General features: G+C 46.1%; 1 protein-coding gene across 1 annotated transcript in view; it reads right to left on the bottom strand.

The window, feature by feature from the left end:
* Positions 1-12,260, bottom strand: part of GABBR1 (gamma-aminobutyric acid type B receptor subunit 1) — a 72,842-nt gene extending 60,582 nt beyond the window's left edge. The window contains exons 1-4 of the mRNA XM_084829846.1: positions 12,113-12,260; positions 7,732-7,935; positions 4,889-5,077; positions 1,548-1,580 (exon numbers count right to left, since the gene is read on the bottom strand). Of these exons, the coding sequence (XP_084685972.1) occupies positions 1,548-1,580; positions 4,889-5,077; positions 7,732-7,935; positions 12,113-12,260 (574 nt within the window). The remainder of the gene's footprint in view (positions 1-1,547; positions 1,581-4,888; positions 5,078-7,731; positions 7,936-12,112) is intronic.
* Positions 12,261-14,270: the final 2,010 nt, after the last annotated feature.

Below are 14,270 nucleotides of genomic sequence, written 5' to 3'. Positions count from 1 at the left end.
AAAAGAGATGCCAAGGCTTGTGTGTGTATGTACAAGAGCTAGTGTAGTGCATTGGTTAGAATGTTGGACTGGGAATGGGGAGACCCGGATTCAAATCCCCACTCAGCCGTGAACCTAACTAGGTGACTCTGCGTCAGTCACTCTCTTTCAGCCAAGTGTGCCTCACAGGATTGTTGTGGGGATAAAACAGGCGGGAGAGACCCCTCAGCTCCTTGGAGGAAGTTTATAGATCAAATGGAGGTCATGCTCCTTAAACCCTAAACCCAGCATCCTTGACATCTGAGGACTGATGGTTATTTACTCAGCTGTGAGGGAAAGGCACTGTGTGTGCTCAGAAGAGGTAATGTCCACTGTGTTTTTCATGTTCCTGGACTGAGCCCTCTCATTCAACAACAGACTCAGTGGCCCAACTGTACATAGAGTTTAGTCTAGTTCTAGACTGGAATGAAGATTATCAGGACAAGTCTTCCCCAACCCAGTGCCTTCCAGATGTGTTAGACTACAACTCCCATCATCCTCAGACACCATAGCCAATGGCATGTATGATGTTATATATCTGATACTGCTTCTCTCTCTCTCTCTCTCTCTCTCTCTCTCTCTCTCTCACACACACACACACATACACACACACCTCCCTGCATGTAGAAAAGTAGCATATCAAGGAGAAGGATTTAGCCTAGTATTCTTCCTGACATAGTGTATTTCTATGCACAAGGGTTGTATGCCCAACCCGTGAAAGAGCATTCAAAATGCATCCCTTGCACTCACAACCTGAAGTGGAGAAGTCCAGGAAAAGCTTTACTGCCTGATTCTTCTGGGTGGATGTGATAATTTACACTTCCTTCAATAATTCTTCCCTGCCTACACACACACAAACACACACAAACACAAACAAACACACAAGCACATATCTGGAGTTTTGACATTAAGCAGATTCTTTTGGGTGTGATCAATTCCTTATTAAGAGGCAGGCTATTAATCACATTTTTTCCCCACTGACTCTATTTTCTTCTGTGAATGTTAACTGGAACAGTGGCCAACCTTAACCCTAGAAAAAGAGAAGCAAGTTGTAGCTCCCATCTTCTTCTTCCTAGGATGCCTACCTGCCCACACCTCCATCTTGACTGTCACCTCTGCCACTGTACTAATCTGCCAGTCCAGCCTGGCCCCAGAAAGGCTATGAGCTGCATGTCATTCTAGCCTCGGCATATAAGCCAGTCTGGGATTAGAGAGGAATGTCAGATCTGTATGTTCTCTCGTGATGCTCACACAAGTATTTTTCACATGCTGGTAGAGCCTTGAGCCAGAGAATGAGTCCAGCTACTGGGGTCAGGATCCCAGAAAGGATCAACATCCTGTCAGCTATCGGGTCCCTTAGGATCAGCTGGAGCTGATTGGCTGGATGGGAGACCCCACCGCCCTGCATGTGTCACAAAGAAGACTATACAAGAGACAAGCCCAAGTTTTAGCAAGGTGGAGGGATGGCGGTGAGACAGATTAGCAGACATGGGAGAGCCAGGATGAAGAACAATTAGAAAGCAACTCACCTGACCCGGACCTGGAAATGGGAGGACGCCACACTACAGGAGGGAGCAGGGAGAGAAAGTGATAAGACCCAAGAAAGATGGGGGCAGATATTCTCACCTCCCCCAAACAGAATATTGTGTGCTACAAGGACATGCTCTTTTCTATGCCAGATCTAATTGCAGGGGGTAGGGGTGGGGGGGAATACCTCATAGTTCTGTTAACGCAACCACTAATTTGATTAAAAACCTCTAGGACCACAAGCCTTAATTGATTTTATCAGTAGAGTATCCTCTGAAATGTGTGTATGTATGTATTTATTTATTTCTGTACTGCCCAATAGCCAAAGCTCTCTGAGCGGTTTACAAAAATTAAACCCCAAAAGTACAAGGTAATCAATGTAAAATATAAAAGCATTAAAACCAGAATATAACAATAAAACCAGAATAAAACCTAGCAGCAATGCAGAGATTTAAAATACAGATTTAAAACAGCAAAGCTAAAAGACTAGAAAGCTAAAATGCCTGGGAAAATGAAAAGGTCTTCACCTGGTGCCAGAAGGAATACAATGTTGGTGCCAGGCGAACCTCGCTAGGGAGCTCATTCCACAGCTGGGGTGCCACAGCAGAAAAGGCCCTCCTCCAAATAGCCACCCGCCTCACTTCCTTTGGCAGGGGCTCACGGAGAAGGACCGCTGAGGATGATCTTAAGGTCTGGGCAGGCACATATGGGAGGAGGCAATCCTTCAGATAACCTGGCCCCAAGCCGTTAAGGGCTTTGAATGTTAATACCAGCACTTTGAACCAGGCCTGGAAATGGACTGGCAGCCAGTGCAGCTGGAAAAGTACTGGCATTATATAAGCTCATTGGCCAGTCCCTGTTAACAGTCTTGCTGTTTTGGACTAGCTGAAGATTCCGGACCGTTTTCAAAGGCAGTCCCATGTATAATGCATTGCAGTAATCCAGACAAGAAGTAATCAGAGCATGGATCACTGTAGCTAGGCTATCTCTGTCCAGATAAGGGCATAGTTGATATACCAGCCTAAGCTGATAAAAAGTGCTCCGTGCCACTGAGTTCACCTGTGCCTCAAGTGACAGTTCTGGGTCCAAGAGCACCCCCAAACTATGAACCTGATCCTTTAGAGGGAGTGCAACCCCCTCCAAAACAGGTTTAATATCACCTAGCCAGGCAGACAGTACCTCCGTCTTGTCTGGATTGAGTTTCAGTTTATAGGCCCTCATCCAGTCCATTACCGTGCCCAGGCACTGATTCAGAACAGCCACTGCCTCACCTGGGTTTGATGAGAAAGAGAGGTAGAGCTGGGTGTCATCTGCATATTGATGGCACCTCAGCCCACACCTCCGGATAACCTCTCCCAGCGGTTTCATGTAGATGTAAAACAGTATGGGGGATAAAATAGAGCCCTGTGGAACCGCATGGCGTAGTTGCCATGGCGCAGAGCAATAATCTCCCAGCACCACCTTCTGGAATCGGCCATCCAAGTAGGAGTGGAGCCACCGTGGTGCAGTGCCTCCAACTCCCAACCCAGGCAACCTATCCAGAAGGATACCATGGTTGATGGTATCGAAAGCCACTGAGAGGTCCAGGAGAATCAACAGGGTCACATAGCTCCAGGGTCGCATTCCTATGAACTTTACTGGGTTCATCAGTCAAGGCCCTATTTCAATTGGTAAGGGAAAAATTTTATTAGTTAGACTGCAAGTTAGGTTGACGCTTGCTTATTTTTTGGAAGCTATTTTGGCTCTGGTGCATTAAGGACTACTTTCTTCCATGTGTTCCTCCCTACAAGCTCCATTCAACACCTGAGGCTTTTCTAGGTATCCCCACTGAATGAGATTTGGCAGGTCGCCATTAGGAGCAGGGCCTTTTCAGCAGTGATGCCTACTCTGTGGAATGCCCTACCACAGAGGTCCATCAGGCACAACGTTGTATTCCAGGGCTGGGGAATTTCTGTCCCATGGACTGGATGTGGCCCATGATGCCTTCCTATCTGACCCGTGGCTTTGCTCTCCTCCTCACCCCACAATAATCAGGTTTTAAAAAAACACTTTCCACTGACATCAATGGGAAGGCTTTTTTCAAGGCTAACTGCAGCATGGGGGAGGGAGATTCATGTGGGGTCGCAACTGGGGAGGGAACAGTTAATGCTCCTTTCCCTGTGTGCTGCAACCCCCCCAAAAAAAATCACACATCCCACATGCTGCAATTAGGCTTGCAATAAAACCTTCCACTGAAGCCAAAGGAAGGCTTTTTGCAAGATTAATTGCAGTGCTGGGCGGAATCTCTGTGTTTGCGTGTTGCCCTCAGCCAAAAAAAGGTTCCCCACCCTTCTTTATGTTTCAGATGTCTGGGAAAGACATAACTGTTCCTGAAGACTTTTAATTGATTGTTCTCTCAGCTTTGTTATTTTAGTGATGTTTACCTCCATCACTGATGTTTTATTTGATGTCAATTGATTCAGTTGTAATTTTATATTGTATCTCCCCCCGCCCTTTTACTTATTTTGTGATGTGCTCTTATGGAAACCACTTTGAATTGATGCTCTGAAAATGGCAGGATCTAAACTATTTAAATATATAAGGACGCAATCCTATACCCAAGTTCACAGTTCTCCTGGCTGGTGTGGGTGGGTGGGATCTAGGATGCAGAAGAAGCTGGGCCCACTATGCTAACAGAATGCCAGACAGGCTGATGCCATGGCAGATATGCCAGCCAATACATCAGCTAAAATGGGGCAGAGTTGTGGGTGAGACGTGGGCGGCACAGGGGAGGACACAATCACTCCACATGCCATACCCCTCTGATCCATGGGCATTCCGCCACTGATGGCACAACACTATACTAGCTTTGAGCCTGGCTGTTGTTGCCCCTGTGTTACTCCTACACACTTTGCCCACTAGCTTCTTCGCACAATCCAGGGAACTACAGAGTGGAAAAAGGACGAGGCTTCCCTCCCACCCACCCACAATAGAAATGCCCCTTTGCTCTTTACACTCTCAGCAGAAGGAAGACAGAGACAGAGAAAAGCTAGAACAGGCAAAAGAGCATCACATATGATGGTTGCGATGTCAATCTAAATCCCTATACCCCATGGAGGCTGGTGGCTCCGGTGTCCGTGGGGTAGTGAATCTGCTCTGGGTTTCAGTCAGAACCAGTCAGAACTCTAACGGAGCTATCCAAGGTGCAGAAATATGAGCTTTCTCCTGCAATCCTCTGCTGAAGTCACCGATCTGCACCTCTACTTCTCAAAAAAGATCCCACCACCCTGAGTGAGAACTTTCCACTCCTAATATAGCCCTCCATCCGGCTTCCCCACCTCTGCATTCCTGCCTTGTGACTTACATTCGCAGACAGGCTTGGCAGAGCTCCAGCGGCCCACCTTGGTGCAGTTGCTACGGGGGCTACCCACTAGGTGAAAGCCAGGGTTGCAGCGATACTCCACCCAGGTGCCCTCAACAGGCACCCGCTCAATTGCCCGGACATGTACTTGCCCATTCTCCAGGCTCAGGTGCATCTTGGGACAGGTGCGTACTGCAAGGGGAAGGAGAGAGGCATTCATTTCAGAAATATAACCCAATACTGCTGCATGCTTGGCACTGTAATTTATGACATCTAGAGCTATTTTGCTCTGCAGGTAATTTCTGCAGCATTCCTGCCCTCTGCTTGTAGCCCAGCCTTTCCCAACTCCGTGCCCCCCAGTTGGGATGGACTACAACTCCCATCATCCCCACCAGCATAACCTGAAGTGCCTTGAAGCAGTGGCCCCCAAGGTATGCCCCTTGGCTTTGGCTGTGAGCATGAATGAATGGGGGGGTATGAGTGGAGTGGCCACATCCAATGCTAGCATGCAGGCTCCAGGAAACTAGCCCTCAGGCCAAAAAACGTTCCTCACCTTTGGTTCATAAGAGTTATGCCTCCATCTCTTGATGTGAGTGCCCTCACAATAAACTATGATATAATACAAATGACTTAAAAAGCAATAATAAGGCCACAAGGATTTTTTTTACAAAACCCAGCAGAGTGAGCAGATAAAAACAGCAGCTAAAAATCATTAAAAGGATGATGTAGATTGGATTTGGATGAAGTCCGAGCAGAATTGAACCATCTGGACCATTTCTGGTGCTTCTTGAGGTGAAGCAGGCTTCCCTCCGAAGCCACCAGAACTGAAGCCAGGCCAGAATGAAGCTCCATTACCATTTCATGCACGGAAATTCAGATATTCTGTGTCAGTTCCAAACAGCATCTTTCAGTTCAGTTTCTCTAACACTGATGAGTGGGAGGAGTGGGGGAGGGAAGGAGTGCAATTGAATGACTGACAGGTCCACCTTCTATCCTAGGGCACATTTTACCAGGGGCTGTAATCACTGTGCTTTTGGGGAGGGCAAGAATGGGACCATGAGATGGCTGTTCTTCTAGCACCTTCTTCCATGCTTCATTCTGAAAAAAAAGACTTAAACTGGTTTTCAATCATCATAACTCCCTAGTCCCTCCAGCTATCCTTCTGAAACTTTGTTGCCTGGGGCCATCTCTATGGTGTGTGACATTTTCATACAAATTGCTCCCAGAACCAGGCAGAAAGGGAACAGGAAGCGAACTTCCCCATCTCCAAAAGGGAACTTCCCCATCTCCAAAAAACCAAGGGCTCCCCTCCGCATGAGTCACTGCACCTATCCTTCTGAAACTTTGCAGGCTTCTTACTTAGGGACACCGCATGGCTGCCTGTCATTTTCAGAACACTGGTTTGCAAAGAACCTAAGGGTATAGGCATGGCCTCTTTAAAATACCCTCTTGCACAAACCCCCCTGTCATATTCATCAGAAACTTGGCAGACTTGACCCCTAAGAAAGGGCAACTATCCCTGCGAGTTTCATGTAATTCTGCCAAAAAATAAAAATTTTATTTGCAGTTCCCTTTATTTATTTATTTATTTATTTATTGCATTTATACCCCGCCTTTCTCCCTCTTGCAAGGAACTCAAGGCGGCTTACATTATCCTCCTCCTCACCGTTGTATCCTCACAACAACAACCCTGTGAGGTAGGTTGGGCTGAGAGTCTGTGACTGGCCCAAAGTCACCCAGTGAGCTTCCATGGCCAAGTGGGGACTAGAACCCGGATCTCCCGGCTCCCAGTCTGTCACTCTCACCACTACACTACACTGGCTCCCTGATTTTAAAAAAATCAAAATATAAAGGTGTGTAGTACAGAAACCCCTGCACCCATTTTTCTGATATGTGGCAGGCAAAATCCCCTCCTATAAATATCATCCAATTCTGACAAAGAGAAAAAATGTTATAGCTGGTTTTTTAATTTCCCATGATAGTCAAGTGGAGGAACGAAGCATTAGATTTCTGAATCTCAGCTCAGGTTCGATATCCAAGTCAAAGTGGACAGCCTCCAAATCAGTCTCAGCAGAACTGAGCTGTTTTCCGAAGCACCGAATCGAGGTCCGAGTTGAATCTGGGGGTCGAGCACACCTCTACTAAAGGCACACTTGTTCTGTCCAAAGCAGAGGGCAACCTAAGCTCCTAATGTCATAAGATGTTTTTCCAAGCTGTCAGTCCCACCCCATCTAGTCACCGTGGAGCCAGACATGAGATCTCTTTAGCACCTTGTGCGATACAGTCCCCCTAAAGCACTGTCCTTGCTTGCACCCTGAGGTCCTTCTCACCCACGAGCTTCTTTTGGTCCAACGTGTGGGAGTTTGTTTGTTTGTTTGTTTAATGTATTTAAAATATTTACAGGCTGTCTTTCAGGTCAGGAGCCCTCCCAAGATGGAGTACAACAATAACATGATTATAATAAAATTAATCATAAAACACCGATGAGGTCATAGAATCAGAACAGCAGGGTTGGACGGGACCTATAAGACCAACGAGTCCAACCCAAAGCAGCAAAAGTTCTACAAAACAGCAAACACCAGCATAAGACAGAACCTACAACACAACTGCAGCTATAACCCAGTCTGATAGAACATGATCAGAGGAAGGCCAGAGTAAACAAGTCAGGGCCTTCTTAAAAGCCCTCAATGACAGGGCCTGGCGGACCCGATGGCAAGTTATTCCAGAGGTATAGGGCCACTGCAGAAAAGGCCTTCTCTTGTGCACTCGCCCACCTCACTGCCTTCACAGGTGCACAAGTGAGCTGCAACATAATGCCTCCTCTATCCCACACCCATGGGACTCACAGCAGCGGCTCTCCACATCACTGTCCGTCCAGGTGCCGTTGGGCAGGCACTTGCGCACTTTGGGCCCCACAATCTCACGTTCAGGGCGGCAGACGTATTCGATCTCATAGTCAAAGGGCAGGAAGTGGGCGGTCTTCACCTGTTCCCGGGTCAAGCCTCGGTAGCGGATGCCACCATCCCAAGGAGGGAAGATGAGCTTGCAGCCTGGATCGGGAGGGCGAGAAGGAGAGGGAGGCAAGATAAAGGAAAGGTGTAGAACAGTGCATGTCAGAAACAACAGTGCCTTGAAAAAACTAATTTAAAAGCGGCTGACATCATGAGAGCTAGTATGTTGCAGTGGTTTGGGTTTTGGATTTTGACTAGAGAGACTTGGGTTCAAATCCACATTCGGCCACAAAACTTACTGAAGCGCCATCCTATGCTTGTTTAGACAGAAAAAAGCCCTACAGCTCCCATGCTAGTTGGGGAATGCTGGGAGTTGTAGGACTTTTTTCTGCCTAAACATGCATAGGATTGCACCCAAGGTGACCTAAAGCCGATTGCTCCCTTTCTCTTTCAGCCTACGCTACTTCACAAGGCTTTTGTGAAGTTAAATAAAAGTGTGTGTATGTGTGGAGAAGGACTGGTAAAATAAATAAATACTCCTTTAATATATGTCCACATAATCTAAAATAATCCAAGAAGGTCCCTGATGCATTTCAGGTCAACTAATCTCCCCATATCAAAGGGCAGTCTTAAGAGCTGTAAAATAGGTAATGGCATGCATATATACATATACATATACATATACATATACATATACACATGTTTATTACAATGTTTTATTAATTTTCCTAATGCAAAGGCAATACATCAAATTTAAATCCAGTTATTGAGAGGGTAGTACATTTACAGCGCAATCTTATACATGTCTATGTAGAAGAAAGCCCCATTGAATTTAGTGGGATTTACTCTCGAGGAAACTATGTATAGGATTGCAACCTTAATGTTCCCCCCTTTACTTTATAAAAATATAGATGGAATTCATTGAGTGCTTGGAGTTTTTCTTTATAGTTCTTCATATTAACAAATAATATTTATTCTCTTTTCTGTTCTCCAAGGAAAGGCTTTGAGAAATATTGCAGCATATGTCCCTAATTTATATATAAAATAAAATAATGCCATATTTCATTTTTAAAAATCAGATATGTTGATATTGCCTTTAGCTAATTTCTGCTGGTACATCAATTTTTCTTCTATGGCTATTTGCCACAGCTCCATGTATGAAGACTTCAGTGTTAGAAGATCTGCAGTTTTCCAACTTTTAGCTATTACCCTGTGAGCTGCCATCAGCATGAACACGATAAAGTGATTCTATGTTTTCAAAAACGAGGGATCAACCATTGCACATTTCTTTGTCCCAGCAGTCCTTGAGTCATCCCTAAGTGCAACCTGAAACCTACATAGCACCTAGTAGAGGCTAATCTAATTAAGGGTACAATCCTATGCATGTTTAAACAGAAAAAGTCCTACAGCTCCCAGCATCCTGACCGGGAAATGCTGGGAATTGTAGCACTTTTTTCTGCCTAATCATGCATAGGATTGCGCCCTAAATCTATCTCTTCCCACACCCCATCCTAAGATGGAGACTACTTCCAGACAGAGGGCTCCTAAATGCTACCAGTCCAAAGGCATTGTGCAGCTATTCCGTCTTTCCCTCCTTAGCAGATTTTTTGTGGAAAGAAACAAAGATGGAAAACGTAGTGGGAAAACACAGGAAGGTTACAAACAGGAGAAGATGATGTTTGCCTGCTGTGAAAATTCTGTGTTTGAGGCAGGTCGAACGCACAATAAAAGCCTGGTCTGGAAGTGTGCTGAGACTACACGCAGAGTCTGCAGCTTCAACTTCATGCCAGGTTTTTGCCCCCCTCCCCAATTCCCTCTACCCCAACTCTGCTTTATTCAACATCTAGCCTGATGAATAGTTCTCACTATTTGGTGACAGTTTGGTTGATCCTAATAATGATCTCACCTGACTGTAAAATATATAGTACATTTTTCATAAGGGTTGCCCAAGGTAACCCAGTGAGCTCCATAGCTAAGGAGGAATTTGAACTCGAGTCTCCCCAGTCCTAGTCCAACACTGTAAAAACAGGTTTTTCCAACCTGCTGCCCTCTAGATGTGTTGGACTACAACTCCTACCATTCCCAGCCAGCATGGCCAATGGGGATGATGGGAGTTGCACTCCAACACATCTGGAGGGAACAAGGTCAAGGAATGCTGCTCCAGCCACTGCACCATACTGGCTCTCAAAGCTCTTGTTAATGGTAGAATTAAAAGCACCTCAGGCTGTGGGCCAAATCTGGCCCTCTGAGGTTCCCCAGATGGCCATGCCCCTTCCCGTGGCCCCACACTATTTCCCCCTGACCACCCATCATTTGGCGGCTTCCCGGCTTTTGTGCAGTTTTTCCCCATTCTAAAAGGATGAAATGCCTCTCCTAAAGCTCTTATTGGCCATAAGAGCTTTAAGCTACAATATGCTGGGGTTTGAGGGATTTGGGGCACTCCCTATTTGCTTTCTGCCCCACCCACCCCTGGAATGCGGCCCCTGAGCACTTCTCCAAAACTGAATTCGGCTCTCAGGCTGGGAGAGGTTTAACACCCCTCATTTAAGGGATTTCATGGGTGAAGTGACTTTCAAAGCCCCTCCTTCTGAAAGCAACCTCCTGCTCCTCTACCCCACCATCTGACAAGCCAGTTCTGAAATCTAGGAGCATTTTGGGAATGGCATCTGTCCTATTTTTTTTATTTATTTTTTATTACATTACTATACCACTGTATAGTAATGTAATAGTTAAAGCTATAAAATACAATACGATAAAAAATAATATCAAAGTTTAACAGTTTAAACCTAGGGTATAAAATCAAGATAAAAAGCAAAACAAAACTTGTACCAGTGCAAAGATTTAAAGTACAGTATCAGATCTAAAACAACAGAACTGAAAGACTAGAATGCCTGGGAAAATTTTAAAAAACGGTCTTCACCTGGTGCTGAAAATAGCACAACGTAGGCTCCAGGCAAGCCTCTCTGGGGAGCTCGTACCACAATTGGGATGCCACAACAGAAAAGACCCCCTTCTTAGTAGCCACCCTAGGAGGAAAGGTTGTCACCAGAAGCAAAACAATGGGCTAATTCATAGAATCAAAGATGTGGAGGGGTCTTTGTAGGCCATCTGATCAGTGGAGGCTCTGATTTTGGTGGGGCTGTGAATCCATTCTGGGTTTCAGTCAGAACCATGTAGAACTCTAAAGGGGCTATCCAGGGTGCTGAAGCCTACCTTCAAATTAGGCTTAGCACCTTGGATAGATGTTTTAGAGTTCTGCCTGGTTCTGACTGAAACCCAGAATGGATTTACAGCCCCCCTGAAATTGGAGCCACCAGCCCCCACTGTGTCTAGTCCAATGTGCCCCCCGCCCTCTTGCTTGATGCAGGAAACCCAGAACCAGAGCATCCCCAACAGATAGCTGTCCAGCCTCAACTTGAAGCCCTCCAGCAAGGGGGAGTCCACCACTCCTCTAGGTAATTCAGGAAAGTGTAAACAAGTATGTATATGTGGCAAAGGAGCTTTTGGGATCTTGGCTCATGGGTCACATAGCCTCTTTTATGTAGATACTCCATGTAGGTCACCAAACGTCATCAACAGATGGTCAGTCTGGAGGACCATTTCCCAAAAGTTAAATTGCCACGCTGAGTGTGCAACCACACAGGGTGCTGTTCATCCATAGCGTCGGCCCACCTGGAGAGAATTTTATCATACGCTCCCAACCAATTAGGGATCTAGGGAAGCAAAGGTGTGGTGCAGTTCTCCTCACCACATGGGCAGATGCACCAGACAGATGGTAGCTCCCCACATGCATAGATGCCCACAAGTTGCTACTGGATAAATATAACAAATTATTATATATGCTCCATATAGAGAGAAGGGTAGGGAGAGGGAGGCATCATGAAAGCAGGAGTGCATTTGCATTGCATTTGATGGGAACAGAAGAAAGAGGATATGACATGGGAGAAGAGATAAGGATGGTATAGTTGTAGGGTAGGAAACCTTATTTAGGCCTATGGGCACATTTGGTAATTTGAGAAACCGTCCAGGGCACCACCATGAAATGGCTGCCATGGGAGGCATGGCTAGTCACGAAGGACAAGTAACCTGCCCCAGAGTCTGAGTACACGCAGCAGAGGTGGGGGTCTGAGCCGCAACACACTAAGTAACTCATTGAAGCCACAGTTTTCAGCATCAGCAGAAACCTATTTCACAGAAGGCCAATCCTTTTTCTCACCACCCCGTCCCCACCTCCGCCAGCCAACTCATCCCCCATCTCTTTGGCTTACCGGCTTACCAGATAGATGTGACAGGAGTGTCTTTTTCTTTTTCCCCTTCTTCTCTTGGTGGTTGGGCACACTGTGGAAGAAATCCTTGGCCTGTAGCCACCCACCGTCTTCATTTCCTAAGAATGTTGCTGAGCCCCACGTGTGGCTCAGAGGCATTCATGGAAAATTAAGATGGCAGCAGCTGGAGGCCCTCACTTTGTTCTGAAGCAATCCTAGCTGCCAGTAAGAAATTGCCAAAAAAAATTTAAGTGAGAAAAGTAGGGCACCTTGGCAGGCACCAAAAAAAAGTGATGCCCACGGGCCACACTGGTGCCCATCGGCATCATGTTGCCTATCCCTGGTGTAGTGGATAGAATGTCTTATTTGAACTGGGAAGACCTGGGATCAAATCCTTACTCAGCTGTGGCATCACCTGGGCAACCCTGCTACGCCCATCATTCCCTCTCTGCCTTAAAAGCAGTAGTTTGCCAACTATGCATTGGAGCTAGGGATGCTGGAGAAATTCAAGATGGGCTAAAATGCGTTTGGATTTCTAAGAATCTGACCTGCAGAATCTGCTGTGGACTGGCCCCCTGAGGCTGCATGGAGTCTGTGGACTTTTGGATCTCTTTTTTACTTTCCCGAAATGTACACAAATTTATTCGTACGGAAATACGCAGGTTTCTGCTGAGACTATACCATCCTGGAAAATATATGCAGGAAAAAGTTGAATGGAATGGGGACAATACGCTAACTGTTATGTACTAACGCAAATTATGTAAATTATTGCAAACCCTCTTGAGGAATTATCTGTGTATTTTTCCGCATAACGGGAAAAAATTGAAATTGTGAGCGGACGCCAGAATGAATGACACTGCACAATCCACAAAACACACATGGGACAGAGTTCACAAAACCCGGGCATCATTAGTTGGAGCATGCCATGAAAGAACAGCTCACGTGCCATGAGAAATTAAACAGAATACAAGTAAAGGCTCCCTGTGAGCCCACAGCCCCTCTCCAAAGTGGGTGACCTCACCTGATGGTGAGTAATCCTGATGCAAAGCTGCAGCAATATTCCCTGCCATTCTAATGAAGCTGCCTGGTCTATCTTTGCACAAGTCACTGCTCTGGGCTTGTCTGTCTTTGCACAAGTCACTGCTCTGGGCTTACCACTCCCAAGTTCAGGAGTCCCATTCAAAACAGAGAATGCAAGAGGAGCCCTGCTGGGTCAGAACAAAAGACTCATTCAGACCGGCATCCTGGTGTCCATAGTGGAGAACCAGATGCTTCTGGGAAGTCCACAAGCAGGGCGTGGAAGTAGGGATGTGTGAATCAGCAAAATTCAAGCTCACCGGAGTTCTCTGAATTCCATCTTGAAGCTCATTCTGACTCAAGTCCATATCAGATTACGGGGTTTCTTTTTTCCTTTTCGCGTGAAAATCTGTGCATATTTTCGTGCGTATTTTTCCAAATGTGCGCATCAATTGTGCGCATCTTTGAAACATACATTATTCTCTCATTGATCAAAGTGTATTTGTGTGCAATTTTCAAAAGTTTGCATTTTCATGCACATTTTTCAAATGTATGCATGCCATCAAATGCATTTGTCTGGTCACACTGGAAGCTCAGAAATGTGGCCCGCAGATTGCATCTGAGTCTGTGTTCAGTCCAGAAGGTGCGAAAGGGGTAAATCCTGAACAAAAATGAACTGAAATAGATTTCTCATATATCCCTACATGGAAGCAACAACCCTGTCCTGCTATGGTGCCCCAGAAAACTGGGTTTCAGTAGCAGACTGTCCAGGGTCAGCCCGAGACATTTTGCTGCCTGAGGTGAAGAACAAGATGGCACCTGAACCTTACTTCAACACTGGTGAGGGACGTTCAGGCCTCTGCACCTGAGAGCAGCAGGCTAGCTTTGGGCAGTTTTATGGGCACAGAGCATAGTCCTCCAAGGCCCTGCTGCTGCTTCCTGTCCCACAGCACCGGCTGCCTGAGGCAGCCACCTCACTCTATCTAATGCTAGGGACAGCCCTGTGACTGCATCTGCTCATGGTAGTTCCATATTCTGCGGTTCATGCAGAAAGACCGAGCGTGTTATTTTTTTTACATTACAAGTAAATCTATTTCAGGGGTTGGAGAGAAAGGGTGGCTCCAATTTTTATTCAGCAAAAAAAAAAGGTGC

Source organism: Heloderma suspectum, chromosome 2, assembly GCF_057233095.1.
Source record: "Heloderma suspectum isolate Gila_16-S chromosome 2, 16-S_ref, whole genome shotgun sequence".
NCBI lineage: Eukaryota > Metazoa > Chordata > Lepidosauria > Squamata > Helodermatidae > Heloderma > Heloderma suspectum.
The sequence above is the reverse complement of the archived record's forward strand: the minus strand, read 5'-3'. Positions and strand labels throughout refer to the sequence as shown.